The following is a 21,546-nucleotide window of genomic DNA, read 5'->3' as shown; positions in this document are numbered from 1 at the left end:
ATCGTCCGCCCTGAGTAAATATCTTTACCTATAAAGTGTATTAATGAACAGCATGATGATTTCTATTCTGAGAAATGTTTCATATGCACAGCTGCTCCTCAGACACTCAGTTCCTGCCCAGTCCTTGCTGTGTTGGGTCCCAGAGACCTCACCTTGCTTCTGCCCTGATTGCCACCCTCAGATCACACAAGTGTCCATGGTGCCAGCGTTGGCCAGGAACATTTCTGTTCTTCACAGTATTTTTGTTAGCATAAGCAAGTCTCGGTGTTTGTGAGTGCACGTGTGTCCAAGGCTCTTAAATTTAGCGTGATGCTGATAATCTGAACCCAGAATAAACGTCCCTGTAACTTGTTTTTCTTCTTCCTAGTGTGCATGATCCTACAGTTTGGTTCGCCATCTGCTTTTGTTGGTAAGAATTATTATAAGTTTGGCTATATTTAATGTAAGGGTCAAAGTGTCGGGCTAACAGACAGGGAAAGCTTGGTCTGGGGTATGCTGACAAGCTTATCGGAACCCTTTGTCCTTAAGAGGAGCTAGGATTGTCTAACTGAAGTTTTCATTATCTGTCTCCTATAGCTGCCGAAGGAGAAACGTACGAGAACATTACTGGTAAGTCACAGCCTTGTAGTGACACGTAGATTAATAGAAACGGGTTAATTTACGATGTAAGAGCTAGTTAGGAATATGCCTGAGCCATTGCCCAAGCAGTGTTGTAATTAATACAGTTTCTGTGTGATTATTCAGGTCTGGGTGGCCGGGAAATGAAAGCACAGTCTCCATTTACAGTCTCCTAAAACCATCATAAGGAAAGAAACACTAGCGATCACTAAGATACCCTCTTATAGGAACACTGAAGTTTTAATCTCTCACTAATAAAAGAATGAAGACACAAAATATAATGCAGACATAGTTTCTCTTTAATTTCTCATCTTCTACATACTAGTTTCAGGTAAAGGAAAATACATTTTTAAAACTAGAATTCTTCCTCCTTTTTGTGACCAGGGGAATTAAAGTGCAGTGGGGAACTGAGTTGGGGAAAGGGAGGGAGGGAGAGAGACAGGAAGATATAGAGAGAGGGAGTCGAAAGTGGGTGGAGCGATTTATGGACCAGTTGAGCAAAGAGGATGAGGAGGTTGTGGAAGAAGCTCCTGGTCCGGAAGGAGCATGATTATTTGGGATCCATGAACTATTTAGTTAATGATAATTAGAGAAACCCTTTGTCCAAGTCTGTTTACAGGGTGCTGGTTCCTGTTTGTGGACTTTGCTCCTCTGACAATATGTTGTCACTAACTATCGGAATTACTTCATTTCCCATGTCCAGCAGATTTCCTGCATGTTCCAGATGCCATTGTTCTTGGGGACGTTGGGTCTGAGCTCCCAAGCAGGAGAGCAATTCTGAATTTCAGATTTCATTTTTTTTGTTTTCTTTTCTTTCTTTTCACCTCCCGTTCCCTCCAGAGTACCCAAAAGAATTTTGCACTATGAACCTGACATTACGAAACTTCCGGCTAGTTTTATCATTGGAATTAGAGAACAAGTCGCTCCCACACACTCACTTCACGTTTTGGAGCACAATCATGAGGTTGGTTGGTGTTTCATTTTCTTCTCTTGTTGAATGTGTTACCTTTCTTTCATATTGTGCAATTTCTTCCCTCAATATGCACACTTCTGGTCCCAGACTTTTTTAAGTTAATTTATATGTGTGTGGGGAGCAAGCGCATGTGTTTGCGGAGGCGAGAGGTCGGTTGACATTAGCTGTCTGCTTCATTCGCTCTCCACCTTAAGTTTTGAGGGAGGGACTTACGGCTTTTGCCAGGTTGGCTGGCCAGTAAGCCCCAGGGATCCTACAGTCTGTCTCCCCAGGGCTAGGATTGTGGGTGCTGCCTCCGTGTGAAGCTGGGGATCCAACACAGATCCTCATGCTTTCTGGGCAACCACTTCACTGATTCAGCCGTCTTCCCAACTCTTTGTCTTGGATTTCTCTTTTTTAAATTCAGAACCTTAAAGGGTCAAAGTCAAAACACTGATCCTTTCTTAATTAATTTGAAATCTTTAATAACCCAAAGCTGTTTGGGGGCAACGTTTGTATTCATAACCAAAGTCAGATTCTTATGGTTCACAGTGATCTGTCTTCAGTCACTCTGACATTTAAGGGTCTCACTCCCATGGGGCTCAAAGGTCTGTTGACCATATAATGCTTTCCGTCCATGTTTCTTTACTCATGGAGACAGGTTAGATTCGAGAAGCTCTGCAAGCTTGGGTCCAATGTCATTTTGCCACTGACAAGCTTGATTCTTAGTCCAGAGCGTTTTTGTCTCTGCTTAAGGATTGCTACAAGGAGTAAAGATGAAGTGGATGGATACTACCTTGGCCCTCTTGCTCCCACGTTCATCTTTCCTGCATCATTGTTATGACCAAGTAGCTCTTTGAAGAGAGAGTATGTGTATGTAAGCACTGTGACCTGGCCCAAAATGTCCTTTTCCTGATTATGCACCTGACGTCTAACTGTTAAACTAACCAGGAGAAGGCAAGGCCTCTTGTGAGTCTCCCTTTCTCCTGACAAATCTTTGTTTTTATCTCCTTGATGATCACACATGCCGTTAGCCTACCTGGTCTAGTTTCTGCCACTGTGATAAAACACCCTGGCCAACAGGAACTTGGGGAAGAAAGGGGTTTATTTGGATTACAATTCCAGGCTACAGTCCATTGTTGAGGGAAGTCAAGGCAGGAACTTCAAGTGTCACATCACAGTCATGATCAGAGGAACAAATCCATGGATCCTTGCTTGCTTGGCTTAAGCTAGTCACTCAGCTCTCTCTTCTTCTACTCATACAGTTCAGCACCAGGCTAGGAAGCAGGGTCACCCACCCTCAGGGTGCTTCCCACGTCAATTAACAATCAAGATAGTCACCTACAGACTTGTCCACGGGCAAACTCAATCCAGATAATTCCTCAGCCCTAGGTTCTCCTCCCTCCCTCCTGTTGACAGTTAAAGCTAGCCAACACTTTCCCTTTCTTCCCCAAGCTTGGTAGACCAGATGTCCATGTTGTCCCTAAACTAACATAGTTCTGACTTAAGACTATGCTGTATGACGTTCAGACAGAGAGGGAGGTCTTGGTAAAGCAGTTGTAATTATCTGAGTGTGTGAGGGAGGTCTGAAGCCAAGGCCAGGAAAGCCCAGGCCAAAGTTTCTTCTTCCTCCCTCCCTCCCTCCCTCCCTCCCTCCTTCCTTCCCACCCTCCCTCCCACCCTCCCTTCCTTCCTTCATGCAGCAGATTGCATCCATGGAACAAAGCCCTTCCCTCTAGGCACAGATATTCAGAAAGAAGCTGGGGACATTACTAAGCAAATAAAGATATAATGAATCCTTAGGAGAAAAAATCCTAAAGAGATTAAAAGTGTGGGGCCAGGTAGAGTTTAACATGTCCAATCTTAAGATAAAGTAAGTGTGGAATATCTGGTCAGAGCCCTGAAGGAATGAATGAGGCCCAGAAAGCAGACTCTCAGAACACACAAGCTCAGCTTTTCCTTTTTCATCTTCTCCCCCACCCCCAAAGCAAACCAGAAGATCCGAAGGTGCTTGAGAACTGTAGAAATATCACGGAATCATCTTGCGATGTGACAGACAAGTGGAATAATACGCATGAGGTCTATGTTCCCATCGTCGTCATTTACAGAGGAGACTCCATGCCAAGCTATTGTGATTCCTATGTCTCGGACACAGACAGTGAGCATGCCTCTCTCTCTCTCTCCGTGGTTTGCTACATAGAGAAAGGTCCACAGAGGTGTTTGACTTGAGAGCTGGGTTGACTCTTGGCCCTGCCTTGTGTGGTCATTGGTTGCTCAGAGCCTCAGCTTTCTGATCTGAAAAGTGGGTCCATAACCTGATCTTCTCAGATTATTGGCAGGTTTTCAGCAGTAGCTGCAGCTGTTTTCCTGATCTCTTTACAGCCTGGCAGGCAGTAGGGAGGAGCCTGGCAGGAAGTAGGGAGGAGCCTGATAGGAAGTGGAGAGGAGCCTGGCAGGAAGTGAGGAGGAGCCTGGCAGGAAGTGGGAAGGAGCCTGGCAGGAAGTGGGGAGGAGCCTGGCAGGAAGTGGGGAGGAGCCTGGCAGGAAGTGGAGAAGAGGGTTTGTATGTTTCTCTCTAAGCTATCATGTCAGTTTAGGTCAGTGTCTTCCTGACTACCACAGCCTGTCTAAGACTATAACCCAATAAAGCTGCATATGTGAACTCCTAGGACCCTCAGCTCACAGGATGGAGTGACCCCTTTCTCCCTTTCCCTGTGTCTGAGGGCCACCTCCTGAGCACTTGTGTTAGTGGTTCCAGCTCCTTTATAACTGGTTTCCAAGATCATGATTTGGTTTTGACATGCTCTGACAGATCGAGTAGGGGTGTGTGTGCCACATGACCCATGATTCAGATCTTACGAGGCATGAGACCACTGCAGTGGTATGCAAGCTTTGGATCACCATTTATATCTGTGCATAGACTCACAGAAAAGATACTGAAGAATAATTTATAGATCATGATAAGGAATATGTATTCAGGTAATAAGTATTTTTCATGATCCAAATAATAAATATGAAAAAGATACTAAAACCTAAGATCGCCAAGTATGGTGGTGCACACATGTAATTCCAGCCCCCAAGAGCCTGAGACAGGAGGACTACTGCAGGTTTGAGGTCAGTTTAGGCTGCATAGAGTGTAGGAAGTCAGTCAGGGCTACGTAGTCAGACCCTTTGTCAAACAAACAAAACCAAACCCCCAGTACTAGAAAAGCAACACAGACCTCCTGCTTTGACACCGTTCTTCTGAACAGATTCAGCAACGCGTATTTAAAACAAAACAAAACAAAACAAAAACAAACAAACAAAAAAAACAAGTAACTTAAGCCAGCAAGTGAGTAAAGGCATTTGTCCCCAAACCCAATGATCTGGTCAATCTCTACCCACATGGTAGAGAGAGAGCAATTCCCCAAAAGTTGTCCTCTGACCTTCACACCTGTATTGTGCTGTGATGCCCACACACATATGCATGCACACACACAAATAAAGTAAATTAAAAACTAAAAAAAACCCTTAAAATAGTAGATGTATTTCTATCAAATATGGAGAGAATAAATAAAACAAAAAACCTTTAACATGTGACGACTCTAACCAAGAATTCCCTATTGATAATTTGTTATTAAAAAATGGCCAAGACCATTGGAGAGATGACTCGACAACTAAGAGTATACAGTGTTCCTACAGAGCTGAGTTCAGTTCCCAGCATCCACAGCTCACAACCACCTAGAACTCCAGCTTCAGGGATCTGCTGCCCTCTTCTGGCGTCTTCACGCAACTGCACTTATGTGCTCATTCCCCACAAGCATGCACACATACACATAATTTAATAATTTTTTAAAAGCACTTAAAAAATTAATGTAATCTTTTTAAGATTTACTTATTATGTACACAGTGTTCAGCCTCCATGTATGCCTGCAGGCCAGAAGAGGGCACCAGATCTCATTACAGATGGTTGTGAGCCACCATGTGAGTTGCTGGGAATTGAACTCAGGACCTCTGGAAGAGCAGTCAGTGCTTTTAACCTCTGAGCCATCTCTCCAGCCCCTAGAAGCAGTTTTAAAAGGAAAAAGATCCTAGCAGTGGTGGCACATGCCTTTAATTCCAGCACTCAGGAGGCAGAGGCAGGTGGATCTCTGAATTTGAGATCAGTCTGGTATACAAAGTGAATCTCAGGATAGCCAGAACTGTTACACAGAGAAACCCTGTCTCAGAAAAAAAGAAGAAAACACCGAGAGAAAGAAATAGCTAAGGACAAATGCAAAGCTTCAGTACAAGAACACTGAATGACACATTGGTTCTTTTCATAAATATTAAGGATAATCAATTTGTTCGAAATAGTGAGTCAGTTGGGGTCTAGAACACAAGGTTTTAAATTCATCCTGGAAAGTTATGTGGTGAGTTGGGGGCCAGTGCTCCTCATGAAGGCCAGAGAAGAACATGTTAGACTTTGTGGCCCATATACAGGATACAGGCTCTGTCCTGGGTTGTCCTTCGTATTTTTCCTTTGAGATTCCCCCTCCCCAAAAAAATGCAAAATCATCCAAAAGAAAAAGATCTGAAATTGTAGGTTGTGCCAAAGTGTAACCCATGAGACATGGTTTTCTATCCCTTGAGGTAGATAAATATGTTTATGAATTATAGTTAAGTGAGCCAGGGATGATGACTGATGCTTATATAATCACAGTACTGAAGAACCAGAAGTAGAGAATTGTAAGTTCAAGGCCAGCCAGGCTGTGTAGGGAAAGTCTGGGTTGTTTTGTTTGTTTGTTTTGTTTTTTAAGTAGTTAAGTGGCATAAAAAATGTGGGTTAGAAGGATTTAATTTCAGTGTGTATGACCAGTTATATGCCCCAGTTAATACTAGTGAACACATATTTATTCATATACATACATCATGGAAGTTAATTATACTCAAAGGAAATTCCCACCTGTATTTTCTGCAAGTGAATATTATTGCTATATATTCATGTTGAGTTATGAAGACAAGTCACTTTAAATTTTGCGTGTAGAATACAGCTTGAGAACTGGAACTCTGCTGATGTCCATCTCAAACCTGTCTCAGTGTGCCATAGGAATGCTCATGAATCGTTTTTCGTATTCTCTGCTTTTCACCAGTAAATCCAGACAATGCTATCCAGCTAGAATGAGAAGCCCACTCCCACAGAATTAGCCTTTCTTAGGAGGAGCGACCTTGCGTACCAAAAGACTGACTGGAGCTCACGCTCTCTCTCTTTCCCACACAGTTAGAGCGGAGCCGCCAGAATTTGAGGTTGTTGGCTTCGTGGATCACATCAACGTGACAGTGAAATTCCCACCTGTCACCCCCAAGATATTCGGGAAGAGCATATGGGAAATACTAGACTCTAAGTCGTTTGTCATCGAAGAGCAGGCAGGCAAGAACGTGAAGATGGTAAGTGCTTCCTCGGGTTCAGATCAAAGTGACGCCAAGCTGGCCGTGGATATTCCTGTCTCTTCAAGAGCTGTGTGAAGCCAGGGGGAGGGCTGCGTGTTTCTGTCATGTTCGACACTCAGCATTGCAGAGAGAGATGGGGCAGGGGTAGGAAGGGGAGAGACGCTGTAGCATCTGCTGTTACATCTCAGCACGCTTCTTCTTGTTCATGCAGCATTTTAGACTGTTTCAGAAACGAAGTGTGTTGACCAGGATAATAACGACACTGCAGGATGAAAACTATAGACAGCAGGTCTCCTCTTTACTAAAGAAAAATCCTCTTTAAATCAAATTAAATCTTGGAATAAAAGGCCATTGGTGTGACCCAGGCAGCAGGTGGGAATAGCCTGGACCAGCTGGCCATGGACCTTCCAGTGCTGCAGTGTATTTTATAAATGGACTCCAGAGTATGGTGGAGAAAAGGGGAAAGTTAAGGCCACAGCATTGTCACAGGTGCCATTAGCTGAACTAATGAGGACTCTGGCTGAGGCTCAGTTAGGTTATGTTAAATGGGAGATGCCAAGATGGTGTTCAGCAGGAGGCTGTGGCGGGCATTGCGGGTCCCGTGTCTGTGGAGGGAGAGTCTTTTGATGAGGGCGCCTGTGGCGAGTCATGGGACAGAGCCTGGCTGGAATGGGCTCCTTCCCGAAAAGCATGGCAGAGCTCGCTCTCCTCTGGAGTCTCTCTTTTAAAGGGAAGGAATGATCTGTAGGCTGGGGAAACGGCCAGCTACGGTCATGGGCACTCAGGACCTTGAGAGCCTGTGTTATTTCCTTCCCCTGGGAGGTGCCAGCTTCTCTGCTGCACGGTGTCCACCCTGCCCCACCGTCTTTTCCATGACTCCCCTCCATGCATGAGCTTGTGGTTTGTTGAGCCGGCTGCCTCTTTGTTTAGTAACCCCTCCTTCTCAGGAGAAGCTGGTAGAGATGCGGTCCCAACTTAAGAAATTGCTGCTGAGAATGCCCTTGAGGAATTGCAAAACAAGACTTCTCACAGAGTTAGTGTTTGGAGTACAGGTGGGGCTAAGAGAATATGGTAATATTGTAGAAATGATTTCACAGGAATCTTCATTCCCTTTAGGACATTTTCTTCTCATTCAGAAAAGGAGTTGATAGGCCAGATGTGGTTTTAAAATATGTGTGCATATGTATAAACATGTGTTTTAGCGATAAATTGCTTGCTTCTAGAGACTTATAACCCTTTTCACAATTAATCCTATGATGTTTTTAAATCTGTTTACAATTTGAAAATGTGACCTTTAGAGCTCAGAGCTTTCACCAAGGTCTTAACTGATCTCTCTCTCTCTCTCTCTCTCTCTCTCTCTCTCTCTCTCTCTCTCTCTCTCTCTCTCTCTCTGTGTGTGTGTGTGTGTGTGTGTGTCTGTGTGTGTCTGTGTGCGTGTCTGTGTCTGTCTTTCTTTTTACAGCACAATCCCAAAATGAATAACATCATGGGGAACTTCACCTATGTCCTCCGAGACTTACTTCCAAAGACAAATTATTGTGTGTCCGTTTATTTTAAAGCTGGAAAGATGGAAGACACTATTAAGTCCCCCTTTAAATGCACTCTCCTTCCGCCTGGCCAGGAAGAAGGTATGGCTAGGCTTTTAAAATTTGTACTTTTGTTTTGATGGAAAATCTGCTGGATGAAAAAAAATTTCAAGTTCTAGTGTGCTAAATGTGCTCCTTCCAATAAATGCACGTCACGCAGCTGTTCCTACTGGTCCATCTCTAATGTCTGCCCGAAGAATAACCAAGTGTCTGCTTGAGAAGGTCAGATCCTCTCTGGCACTCTCTTTTAAGGAATTCTGGGTTAAACCCAGCACTGTGTGCCCTTGGACCATTGTTTGTGCCTAGTGCTAGGAGGCTGGAAGTTGCTTGAAGCCCTGGTGTTGGAAGCCTGGGAAGGTACAGGATGGAAACTGAGGCCTTGGGTGTGAGTCCTAAGAATATGAGGGAAGCAGCTTCTCCACAGAGAGGAGACAGCCCCTGGAGAGGTCAAGAAGCCTTCCTATTACAGACCCTTGAACAGCCAGTACTGTGACCCCAACCTTTCTTTACCTGAGAAGCTGAGTGGCCAGAACAAGGGAGCAGCGGTAAGGAGCATGGGGTGTGGTGGTGCACGCCTGTACTCTGACCTTCTGGAGGGGAGGGAAGATGATAAGCTTGAGGTCATCCTGTGCTCCACAGTGAGTTTCCAGCCAGCCTGGGTTATGTAGCAAGACCTTGCCTCAAAGAATAGCGATGAGAGGGGTTGAGTTTAGGCACCCTCCCTATTGTCTAGGACGGTCACCAGCTCTCTCTCCGGCATCTCACTGAAAGAAAAAGGTTCTGAAAATCCGCCACTGCCCCGGCCCTCCCCCCATGCTCCCCCCTCCCCCACCCTCCTGCCCACCCAGAGTTGTTTTGAAATCCCTCAGCCCCAAAGACCGCCTCCTCAACACCGGCACCCAGCAGAGTAAAAGTAAGGGAACCAGGAGAAGGTTCGATGGTAAATGACCCCCACGGATGGGCTCATGGTCTGAGGTCTTGACCTCCAGCTGATGGCACCATTTGGGGTCTTTCTGGAAAACTTTGGGAGGTTGGCCCTAACTGACCAGAGTAGGTCACTGGGACTGGCTGGCCTTTGAAGGTCATACCCACCTCTGGCCCAGCATGCAGCATGTTCTCTGCTTCCTCATCCACCACGTGAATGGCTTCCAGTCCACACTCCTGCCACCAAGCCCATCACCTCTGCCCCTCCTTCCCTGACAGGATGGACAGACTCTCCGAAACCATGAGCCAATCCTGTCCCCTCACATTTCTTCTGTCAGGCAGTAGGCCACAATGTTGCCAAGGTAACTATTACAAGTGACTCAGCTATTTGGGGACTCAGCAAGCCTCACTATGTAGGGCCTGGCACTAGGTGGTCTGGTAGCAGTGTGGTCTAGCGTTTCTCAAAGCCGGAAGATACACAGACTGATAGTAAAGGCAAAGGCCAACCCTTACCTTAAGCTGAGTTCCAGTGTCTGTAGCTTATAACTCCTACAAAACGGTTAACATCGGCCCCGAGCAAGTCATGTTCATGTCTGGCACCAGACCTCTTAACTCCAAGTAGACAGCCAATAACACTCTAGCTCTTTTCTGAGCCACTACCCAGTCAGAGCAGGCGGGATAAGTACCTGTGGTCACAGGACGTCCTGGCTTCAGATGCGAGCCCCAAGTTCAAGGTCTTCATAGCACTTGGACTCCTGTCCAGCTGGGCTACAAAATCAAGAACTCCCCAAAATTCTTCTCAGATCCAATAGTTTGATGATGTGCCTCCCAGAATTCCTGGGACTTGCGTGACTAGTCGGGATAAAAGTTCTACACGAGTCTAGTGAAGACGTTAGACTCACGGCACAGGGAATGGAAGAGTCAACACAGTAGCTTCTCCTCCTGTGGTGGCAGCCTCCCCAGAACGTCAGCATGTCCACCATCCCACATTCAGGGATTTAGCTGGGTCTAGCAAAACCGTTGGCTGCAGCATTAGACTTAGTCTCCCAAAGGGAGGAGGAGTACACTCCCTGGCTGTACCCGTTCTTTCCTCTACAAATCAGACCTCATCCTGACACTGTCTCCCTGCTCTCCTGGGGTCACTTCATTAGCATAGACTTAAATATGGTTGCTACCTTAGTCTCTTTGCTGCTGTAGTAATGAATTAACCCAAGTGGATAACTTTATACAAAGAAGAGACATTTAGGGAGCTGGAGAGATGGCTCAGAGGTTAAGCGCACTGGCTGCTCTTCCAGAGGTCCTGAGTTCAATTCCAAGCACCCACATGGTGGCTCACAACCATCTATAGTAGGATCTGATGCCCTCTTCTGGCATAAAGTTGTACATGCAGACAGAGCACTCATGCATAAAGTAAATAAATAAATCTTTAAAAAGAGAGATAGATATATTTATTTCTCCTAGTAGATTGTGGGCTTGGGAAATGCAAAATGGAAGGCTTCCTTTCTGAATCTGTAGATATCACATGCCATGGAGGGGAAGTAGCAAGCTGTTTTATGATCACCCATTCCGCTAATGACAGCATTGCTCCACAACTGAGGGCAGAGTCTCCTGACCCAAGCCCTTCCTAACACCCGCTCCCTTCCCTTCTCAATGGGCACCATAGCAGGCCTCAAATAGTGCTTGCTAAAAAGAGCAGCTTTCAGTCAGGGAATTTCATGCGGTCTGAAGCCTTGTGCCTAGAACCAAGAAAAGAGGGGAGGAAGAGAGAGAGAGAGAGAGAGAGAGAGAGAGAGAGAGAGAGAGAGGGATATGAATATATGTATATATACAGGTACAGAAAACATCATGATCTTATATACAGATAAAACTCTCACAAGCAATAATTCAAGTCAGGGTGGATGAGATGGCTCAGGGGGTAAAGGTGCTTGCAGCTACATCTGATCCCAGAGCCCACACAGTGGGAGAACAGAACAAACTCCAGAAGGTTGTCTTGAAACCTCCGCATGCACACTGTGGCATGTGTATACATGCACACACACACACACACACACACACACACACACACGCGCGCGCGCGCGCACACACAAATTTAGTAAAACCACAGAGGAAGGTTTACTGTGACCCAGAGTCGTTGACTAGCAGCTGGCCGTTCTCTGGAAGCTGACCTCTTCTCCCCTCCCCGTGTTCTGCCTGCTAAGGCCTGGTCTTGCAATAGCATGCTGTGGGTTCATCCCACCATGATCCAGTGTTAACACATCGTTTAATGTGTCATTGGCCTCCCTTCCGTCATTAACTGAGACAGCTCACATCTACAGTTATCCAAACACTTGTGCTTTCTTGTTTGGTACTCAGCAATCACAGATTCAGATAGTAAGACCCCTCCCGCTGTCCAGCTACCATCTGAGCTGCTCTTAACCAGCAAAAACAGCAGTCCAGCAGATGCAGCTTGATGGACAGCTGAAACCAGTGCTTACTCTTAGGGTAGGACTTTAGCCCAGAGATATGGTGAGGCATCTTCCCCTTGTTAATTCCTAAATCCATCAAATGGCTCCTAGCAAACCCTGAGGGGATTCTATTCATGTAACAAATACAGCAGTGACAGAAATAGAAATCTCTGGTGTTGTGGGACTCCCACAGCAGTAGGACACAAAATAGTGAGATTAAAATGTAGAAATAAAGTAACAGTAAGAACCATGGGGGGGGGGGTGGGGCGGAAATAAGGCAAGAATGTCGGCAAGGAAGTGTCTAGGGTAGGGGTGGGCAGTCACTGTTTCAAATGTGGCCATCTGGGTGCACACTCCCTTCGATTTCTATTCACTTGTGATTTGTGTAGAGGTGAACGAACCCCAGAAGGGGGATGAAGGAGCAAGTGTGGGCCAGCAAAGACAAAACTAATGGGTACCCTTGGCATGGGCATCCTTGGCTCAGCAGCCCAATGCCAGGGGCTCCTCAGAAACCTGTCACCCTCAGTCACTGGGGTGATTAATAGTCCCGGATGGTGTGACCTCCAGGTGGGAGCAACTTTGTCTCGGTCAGGTCAAGTCCTTCAGAAGCATCTCACACTTAGCTGTTAGCTTGCACCTAAGCACCTATGCCTCACTGATGGGTAAGGAATGTGGGTGGGACACCTACAGCATCTGCCACAGATAACTGAAGTGAGTGGTTCCCGGACGAGGACCCCGGGGATGTGTGGTAGACAGAGTAACAGCCACATACAGACATCTGTATCTCAAGACACCTGTATCCTGATCCTAGACCTGTGGCCAAAGAGACTGGGTGGTTTCTGATAAATTGAGAATGGGGATAAATTATCCAGGGCCACCTGTGTTGGCCTCCTGGGAGCACAGAGGACAGTGACAACGGAAGTAAAGATGGGACAGTGAGAGACTGAGAGCCGCTGGTCTGCTGGATCTGAGGACGAAAGAGAGCTCTGCAAAGCAGAGAAAGGCTTGGGCATGGATCTCCGATGCCATCCCGCAAACATTCTAGTCTTTATCCCAGTGAAACTCAATTTGAATGCCAAACATAGGAATTGTACACCAATCTTAGTTGAGCCAGGTTTTGCCACCTTGCTTCTGTAGGCTCGACCACAGGAACAAGGCAAACAAGTCTAGGAGACCCAGCAGGGGGGATTCCATATGATGAGTCCAGCAGACACTGACTTGGAGTGAAATGAGCAAAGGAGGAACAGTACTGGTTTAGGTCAGAGGGTGTGAGACTCTAGACGGCGTAAGTCTTTAAAAGTCATTAGAAGGGATGAGGGCCCCAGGGGGACTTGTGCAGATCTGACTTAGGATGTAGGAGGGACAGTGGTGTGCCACAAAGTGGGAGATCCAAGTGGCTCCCTGCCAGGCTCTGCAATGATCTAAGTGGTTCTCATCCAGAGAAACCAGCAGGGAAGAACTCCAAGAAGCATCAGCCACTACATCACCTGCTACATCATCCATTACACCACCTGCTACATCATCTGCTACATCACCCACTACATCACCCACTACATCATCTGCTACATCATCTGCTACATCACCTGCTACATCATCCGCTACATCACCTGCTACATCATCTGCTACATCACCTGCTACATCACCTGCTACATCACCCACTACATCATCTGCTACATCACCTGCTACATCATCTGCTACATCACCTGCTACATCATCCGCTACATCATCCGCTACATCACCTGCTACATCACCCGCTACATCATCTGCTACATCACCTGCTACATCATCCGCTACATCATCGGCTACATCATCGGCTACACCACCTGCTACACTACCTGCTACATCATCCGCTACATCACCTGCTACGTCATCCGCTGCATCATCCACTACATCACCTGCTACATCATCCACTACATCACCCGTTACATTATCCACTGCATCATCCACTACATCATCCACTGCATCATCCGCCACATCATCCACTGCATCATCCGCTACATCACCCGCTACATCAGTCGGCTACATCATCAGTCTGCTACAGAGAACGGCATTTATAAAACACTATCCTTGCCACCCAGGCCTCTTAGGTTTTAAAAGAAAGACAAGATGCATCCAAGGCCAAGATTTTAAGATACAAATCTGGCCTCTGCTTCCCAAAATGAGCTGATCTAACTCTCTTTTAGGAAAACAAACTATGATGAGAACATACATGCATAATTGGCTGCAACCCAAGAGTTTGTATTTTACCTTACCTAAGCTAAAATCAAACACAGAACCTTCAAGTCATGAAGACACTTGGGACTGATGCCACAAGGTCCTGTGAGAAGCGTTGCTCTAGCTTGCTACGGACTACAATTTGCCTGATGTGCTTGTCAGTTGAGTTTACTGCACTGCTCTTCTGTAGACTCTTTAGGAAGTTGGGTAGGTCTGTGAATCATCTGTGAGTCGAAATCCTCATACCGTGCCTCTGAGGCCAGGCCTGAGGATCCTCCACCATCCACACTCTTCATGGGCCTGCGTTTGGAAGTCAGGGCTAACTCCCAATGCCCGGGGTCTTCACTGAGCTAGCCATTCATTAATTCACCTATTAAAAGACTTGAAGTATGTGATCCATTTTCAGTCCCTTATACCTCTTCTGCCTGTTTTTCCTTGAAGCTCTGATACAGGGTTCATACTAATATAGATCCTTTCTGGAAATGTAAGAGAACGTCACCTGTGGTGACTCACTGCACCTTGGTCCAGTTATCCTTAGGGGAAACAGCTGCTCTCAATGCAGAGGTAGAAATCTTCCAAGAGGAAGCTTGAAAAGAGACTAGGAAAGGTCTTCACAGGCAAAGCACTGGCAGGGTTTGGATTCCTGCTGTGGCCAAGGCCAAGCCTCAGAACACCCTAATTAGTTTTCCAGGCTGGTGTTCCATCCTCCAGCTCTTCCACCTGGGCCACCATGGAGGGCTGAGTGCCCACAGGCAATCTGAGATCTGGTGTGGCAGAGAAAGTAGATTCCAGTTTTGATCGTTGAAATTTCAAGAAGCTCAGACAGCTAGTAGCTACTCTATTGCAGTTGTCAAACATAAAACTATTTTGATTTTGAAAAGCTAAATATATTTTGTTTCAAATAATGCATTTATATTAGCTTCCTTTCTTTGGTATTTAGCAATATAAATTTTTTTCAAACTTTTGCTTCCTCCGCATTAACTTCTAATACCGAACCAAAGTGAGTATACCCCACCTGTGACCATGCGTTCAATTTCTCCTGAATAAAGTCATGTATCTTTTCATCAACAGGATCGTCAGAATCTACCATAGCAGGAATATTTACAGTGTGTTTCATAACGATGGGCGTCATAAGCTTCATCATATTGCTGAAACAGATTGGTTGTATATGCTTAAAAAATAGTTTCCCCAATGCTTTGGTATGTAGTTTTCTATCTTTATTTATTATTTAATTTAATAATTTTATTATAGATGTAATATGTTTGCAGGAAAAAAATCTCATTTTCCAAAAACATCAGTCATCTTGATCATTCTAGATCCTTTGTCATCCCTGCAAGTGTCAAATGTATTTGGGCCTTTTCTACTTTCTGTATTTTCTACCTATATTCATTCTCTCCCCCCCTCCTCTCCCCCTCTCCTTTTCCCTCTCTCTCTCTTCTCTCCTTCATCTCTCCCCCCATAGGTACTTGTTCATGGTGTCTTTCTCAGTGGCTCCCCAGCTTATTTTTGTTTAAATATTTTCAATTCAGTCTTTGAGAATTTCATACAGTATCTTTTTTCATGTTCTTTCCTGCGTCCCAACTCCTCCCAGATCCTACCCACCCAACTTCATGGTCTTCTCTCTTAAATAGAAACAAAACAACTAAATTAACATTTATTTATTTGTGCTAGGGAAAGGGCACATTCCATGGCATTCTTATGAAGTCAGAGGACAATGTAAGGAGGGGTCAGCTCTCTTTCCGCTCCCAGGTCCTGGATGGAACTCAGGTGGCCAGTCTTGATGTCCTGATGTCAAGGGCTCTCACCTGCCACGCCGTCTCCCCAGCCTTTTCCAGTTAGTTTGTTTTGTTTTGTTTTTTTACATGCATAAAACATTCTTTCTGTTTATTAAGCTTAATTGATTTTTTTTCTATTCAACTGCACAACTTTTCCAAAACAAGCTAACGGTTGCTTTTTTTTTTTGAACTCTTAAAATGTTATGTTTTTTGAGATTATAGCTAAATCATTTTCCCCTCCTCCTCCCTCCCTCTAAACCTTCCCCCTTGCTCCCTCTCAAATTCATGGCTCTTTTTTTTCATTAATTAGTATTAGAAACATATGCATTGCTATTACACACACATATGTATTTGTGTGTATATATACATATATATGTGTATTCCTGAATACATAAGGTATGACCTGCTCAGTCTGAATAATGGTACTTTTATGTGTGTTTTCAGACCATTTGGTATGAATAACCAATGTGCCCTTCCCTGGGGAAGACTATTTCTCCAGCTCCAACTCCCAGCTTTCCTCAGCTGCCTTTAGCTCTTTGTGTTAGGTCGAGGCCTCCTGGGCTTCCTGGACCCGGTCTACTTTGCATGTCTGTTGACGTCACCCTTGTTCAGCTCCTGTTTAATCAGTCCTATTGCTGAGACATTACGCCATTACGCGTGTAGCTTCTGCCATTGCGAGGAGACAATCCCACAGCAGACTCCTCGATCCTCTGACTCCTACAGCCTTTCTGCCCCCTCTTCTGCAGTGTCCCCCAAACCTTAAGGGTGGGGTACCGTTTCCCCTTTATCTTTTTAGAAGGTCTGTCACTGAACCTGGAGGCCATCCGTTCAGCTAGGCTGGTTGACAGTGACCTTCCATCTGTCTCTATCCCTACCCTCGCATGCTGGGATCACAGATTAAGGCTATTGAACCAGCTCCCCGCCCTCCCCCCCCCACCCTGAGTTCTGGGATGAGAACTTAAGAGTCATTACCGGCATGTTGCTGAACGGGCCCTCTCAGCCCCCACCTATTATATTTAATGACCATGCAATGACATAATTTTCAAGGCATTGTTTTTTCCCAGCTGTAGGGCATTTGGGTTAACTTTCTTCTCTTTTTCTCTCTTTCCAGTTAGGAATAGTACAATGGAAATTTTTATGTGGGTCACCTTTTCGTTTTAGATTGCTTGAAGGGACCACACACACACACACACAACAGGTTTATCGTATAAAATGTCATAAGGAGCTGGTTTGTCATACAGGGTGGCTGCTCACACTTGTTCTCACCTGCTGCTTCCGTTGGTCTCGACAGCCATTTGCTTAGCTCCTGGCTGCTTCTGCTTGGAGCTTGGGTCGGAGCAGGCTCTGAGTGCTGGTTCCTCTTTCTAAACGGCCTGCGTTTTCACTTAGCTGCCATCCCCGACCACTTCTTGTTTCTTCTATCAGATAGTCCCTTTCACATCGCCTTTGTGACATCTGAATAGAAATACCTCGTTTTCTCCTGGTGTAGCTAATCTGCCTGATTCTGTTCTCCGGGCAGCCACTGTCCCTCCAGAGCTGAGAGTTTTAGGCACTTTCTTCTAGTGTCACTTTGGGTCTGTCTTCTGTTTCTCTGTTAAAAATTATTGCTCTCCATTTAAGCAAATCTGCCAGAAAAAGGAAAATATGACCCTCTAGGCCTAGTTGTGTTTGTAATGCATATTTACCAGAAAGTTCAGTTTAGGAGGAATCAAACTCAGGGTCTTGAACATTCTAGTAAAATTTTTAAATGGTTTCTGTTTTGAATTTGACAAATCCTTGTTAACTCACTACTGAATGACAATATGTATTCCAAGTGTTGGTGTGTGGAACAGGGCAAACGAAAGCCCCGCCCATGGGGTGGGACAAGGCGAACCAAAAGCCCCGCCCATGGGGCTGAGTATGAAGAGTAGGGCAGACAATAATAATTTATGAATATTAGGTTCAAAAGTTTACATTACTCTGGAGATAAATTTTTATGTCAGTAATCTGTCCTACGTAGTGAATACAGGGCCAGCAGGGCACACAGGGACAGTCTCAAAAAAAAAAAAAAAAAACACAAAACAGAAGGTTTGGCAAAGTCATTGCATATTTAATTGGCTGTTTAATTAGAAGGTAAGTGTGAAGCTGTTTCCAACCTCATAGGAAAAGGAGTATACAAACCACTGTGTAAAGCCCACTGAATCTTGCACAACCCAAACAACCATGTAACTTAAGCCCAGATCAAGAAAAGAAAAGAAAAAAGCCAGCACTCCTAGAATTCTCTCCTGCCACCTGCCAAAGCTGCAGTGCTCACCAAGATTAAGACAGATTACCAATGACATAAATTATTTTCCTCGTTTTTATATTTATAGGAATGGAGTGTCATTATCAATAGCCCCCAAACCATAGAATTTCAGGAGCACCATCTTTTTTAATTTAAGAAATAAATCGAATAAACAGTATGCACGACCATCACACAGGAAAGGATCCAGTCTTACTGAAAAGAGAAAAGCCTATTGGAGGAGAAGCTCCAAAACACGGGTCCTAACACAGAAGGCTGCTGTGTGACAGTCAGCTGTGCAATCTGCTGGGGGAACCGTGGCTGCTGATGGTGTTAGCTGTGTTAGAGGAACTCTATGGGAGCCCTCTCTATCTCATACCACACACAGTTAAATGTGTGAAAGTCTAGAGGCTGGGTGTCCGGTAGCCCGGGGTATGCTTAGCATGCAAAGAGCCCCGAGTGAAATCCCCGTGTGAGGCAAAGGGGCGTAGAGAACGGCTTGAGCCCCCAGGCTTCACCCGACCACACGCAGGGCATCTAACCGGACTCTTTCTGGGCAGCGTTCCCTCAGCAATGCTCTGTCCCATTCACACGGCGTTGGTGTGGTACTGAGTTCTGTAATCAATCTCGAGGTGGTTGAAAGTGTTCAGGAGGGAGCGCAGAGGAGACACACAAATGCTGTGACATTTTATGTGGGTTTGGAAATACAGGAGTGGGGCCCAGCAACTAGCAAGCGTGGCATGGCCGTCAGTTCCTGTTATTATATGCCCACACCCACATCCCTTCACAGTGAATGCTAAGCTTTATCTGTTGAAGAGCTAATAGGAGTGAAGGCCTTTCTCTCTTCTCTCTCCCTCCCTCCCCCCCCCCGTGCCCTCCCCCTTCTAGAATTTGCATAGCGTTTTATACTGGATCTTCCCTGAAGTGCCTCCATCCGAAGCAGTGGACAAGCTGGAGATCATCCCTACAAACAAAAAGAAGAAAGTGTGGAACTATGATTACGGGGATGAAAGCGACAGCGATGAGGAGGAGGTGCCCAAAGCCAGCGCCACGGGTTACACCACGCACGGATTGATGGGCAGGCTTCCGCACCCGGCCTCGGACTCCTCAGCCAACCCTCAGGAGGCCCAGCTTGAAGAGGACTCTGCTGCCGACGAATCCGAGGAATCCGATGAAGCTGGGGCCAGGGCTGGTGCTATGGCTGAACTCCCCACAGAGGCTGAGGTGGGGTCGGGTCTCAGGCCTTCAGAAGACCCGAGCGGCCCCTATGAGAGGAAAGAGAGGGGGGTCCAGGACTCCTTCCCCGGGGATGACAGCAGCTCCGTGAATGGGCCGGGGGACAAAGTTACCTTCAATGTGAACTTAAACTCTGTGTTTTTGAGAGCTCTCCACGATGACCCTGAGGAAGCCTCCGAGGTCCTATCTCTTGCAGAAGATACAGGGCACATAGACGAGGCTCCCCACAGGACAGAGTCAGGCCTTCTGATGGCCGGCGGCCACGGGACACAGCTGCCCCAACCCGGCATCTCTTCCCAGGTTCTGTGGACCGAAGATGGGTCTTCTGAAAGAACTGACAGCTCAGATTCTGACGCTGACCTAGGGGATGGCTATATCATGAGATGACTTCAGATGCGGCTCCTTGGCTCCATCTGAACACCTACAGGGTTCTCTTCACAGCCTGACTTGATCACTGTGTCCGCGAGGGAGGGACAAGGGAACTGGAGACCCTTGTGGTTCTTGCTGATGGCCTTCTCTGTGCAGATTTCCAGTTTGGAAATCCATATTGTTTACATGGGTCATGAGCATGACCCGCCCACGCCCTGTTCAACGATGCTATTGGAGGGGCTGTGTTATGTTTTCCAGGGAACAGCATTCAGTGTGACTTTCAGAGGTAGCCAAGGCCTCCCATCCCTGTGTCATTTCTAGGAAATGATTAAACTGGGGAAGAGGAAAGGAAAGAAAAACGGGTCAAGAAGTGTTTAGCCGGGCTCAGGGAATGAGCCTAAAAGCAGGCAAAAGGGAAGGAGGAAGGGCACTCCGTCAGTGGGGGGAAAGGAGGGATATATGCAAAGGAAGCCAGCGAGGCCTGGGCCCTTCTCAGATGCCACGTTCTGTTTTGTCCACTCTGAGACGGTCATTCACGGCCACCCATAAAGCCCTCCATGGTAAAGTGGGGGTGGGGAAAAGCCATGTGACTAATTCCAGGATCCTACAGATGACTCCAGAGAAAGCCATCTGGCGAAGCAGAGGGTGAGGAGCAAATCTCAGTGCCCACCATATTTTAAGGTTTTTGTTTTTAAGAAAGCATTTCGAGGCCTTCAGAACAAATGGGATACCTGTCTTAGCGTCACACTTTGCAGTTTTTAAAGTACTCTGTGTATGTATTTGGATGACAGTCGCTGGGAGCGACACTCCCAGTGAGTCACCTGGGAGAAGAAAGTTCTAAATGCCATGGAGGGGGAGCCAGTGGATGACTTTGGGGTTCCTGTATGGTTTTTATTTTATTTTGTTTTATTTGGACAAGGTCTCTCATATAGGATGATCTTTTGATCTTCCTGCCTGCACCTCGCCAGCGCTGTGGTTACGGGAATGCACTGTTGTAAGGTTAAACCCAGGGCGGCATGCAGGCTAGGCGAGCACCCTGCCAGCCCCCTGGTATTTTTGCTTCACCTCTTTGAGTTCTGTTTTTTTATTTATGAAGTTGAGGGACTGGGTCAGTTCATCTCCACCATCCTAGAGGCCTGAGACCAATGCTGGGAAGAGGGAATAAAGACCCATGGAGGTGCTGAGCCTCAGAGGCATCCAGGATGGGGCCCTCCCATCTTGCCCCTCACCCCAAAAGCCAGTTTCTCACATCTTCCTTCTATTCAAAATGGGAAAACTACATGAATCCAATCTCAAAGGTTTCTGATGAAACTCGTGTGACTTCTTCTAAAGCAATTCAAAGGAAAACCTAATAAAATCTCACAGGAGAGAGACCCTATACACAAACCATCTCTCTGCACTGAGTACATCTGACTTCTACCCAGACTCATTCCCTGCCCAGCTTTTCTTTGAAGCTTTGCATAATTGCTGGAAAACAGTTTTTAATGCTTGCACTTATTTTTTTTAATTTTGTATGTTTGAAGATTGTCAGAGGTAATACAAAAAATACTTTTTCATACCAGCCTGTGATCTTTTGAGTCATTTCTCTATAGAATGTGTCTCAACCTAGAATGTATTTCTTTAGCATATTTGTGGTTCTGCTGGCTTATCAAGATTATACCATCTTTCTCTAAGTCTGCGGTGGCCTGCTGGGATGCCCCCCCCCACGTGACGTGTTCTGACTTAGCCGTTCATCAACATGTAGACAGCCAGCCAACTG

At 46.0% G+C, this 21,546-nt stretch overlaps 1 protein-coding gene across 1 annotated transcript in view; it reads left to right on the top strand.

Moving 5' to 3' along the window:
* Positions 1 to 20,453, top strand: part of Ifnar2 (interferon alpha and beta receptor subunit 2) — a 38,324-nt gene extending 17,871 nt beyond the window's left edge. The window contains exons 3-10 of the mRNA XM_038345042.1: positions 368 to 409; positions 577 to 609; positions 1,459 to 1,582; positions 3,559 to 3,728; positions 6,810 to 6,976; positions 8,442 to 8,607; positions 15,219 to 15,346; positions 19,071 to 20,453. Coding sequence (XP_038200970.1) covers positions 368 to 409; positions 577 to 609; positions 1,459 to 1,582; positions 3,559 to 3,728; positions 6,810 to 6,976; positions 8,442 to 8,607; positions 15,219 to 15,346; positions 19,071 to 19,805 — 1,565 coding nt within the window. The 3' untranslated portion in view covers positions 19,806 to 20,453. The remainder of the gene's footprint in view (positions 1 to 367; positions 410 to 576; positions 610 to 1,458; positions 1,583 to 3,558; positions 3,729 to 6,809; positions 6,977 to 8,441; positions 8,608 to 15,218; positions 15,347 to 19,070) is intronic.
* The last annotated feature ends 1,093 nt before the right edge of the window (positions 20,454 to 21,546 follow it).

Source organism: Arvicola amphibius, chromosome 10 (assembly GCF_903992535.2).
Source record: "Arvicola amphibius chromosome 10, mArvAmp1.2, whole genome shotgun sequence".
Lineage (NCBI taxonomy): Eukaryota > Metazoa > Chordata > Mammalia > Rodentia > Cricetidae > Arvicola > Arvicola amphibius.
Note: the sequence above shows the minus strand (reverse complement) of the source record. Positions and strands in the feature narration are given on the sequence as shown.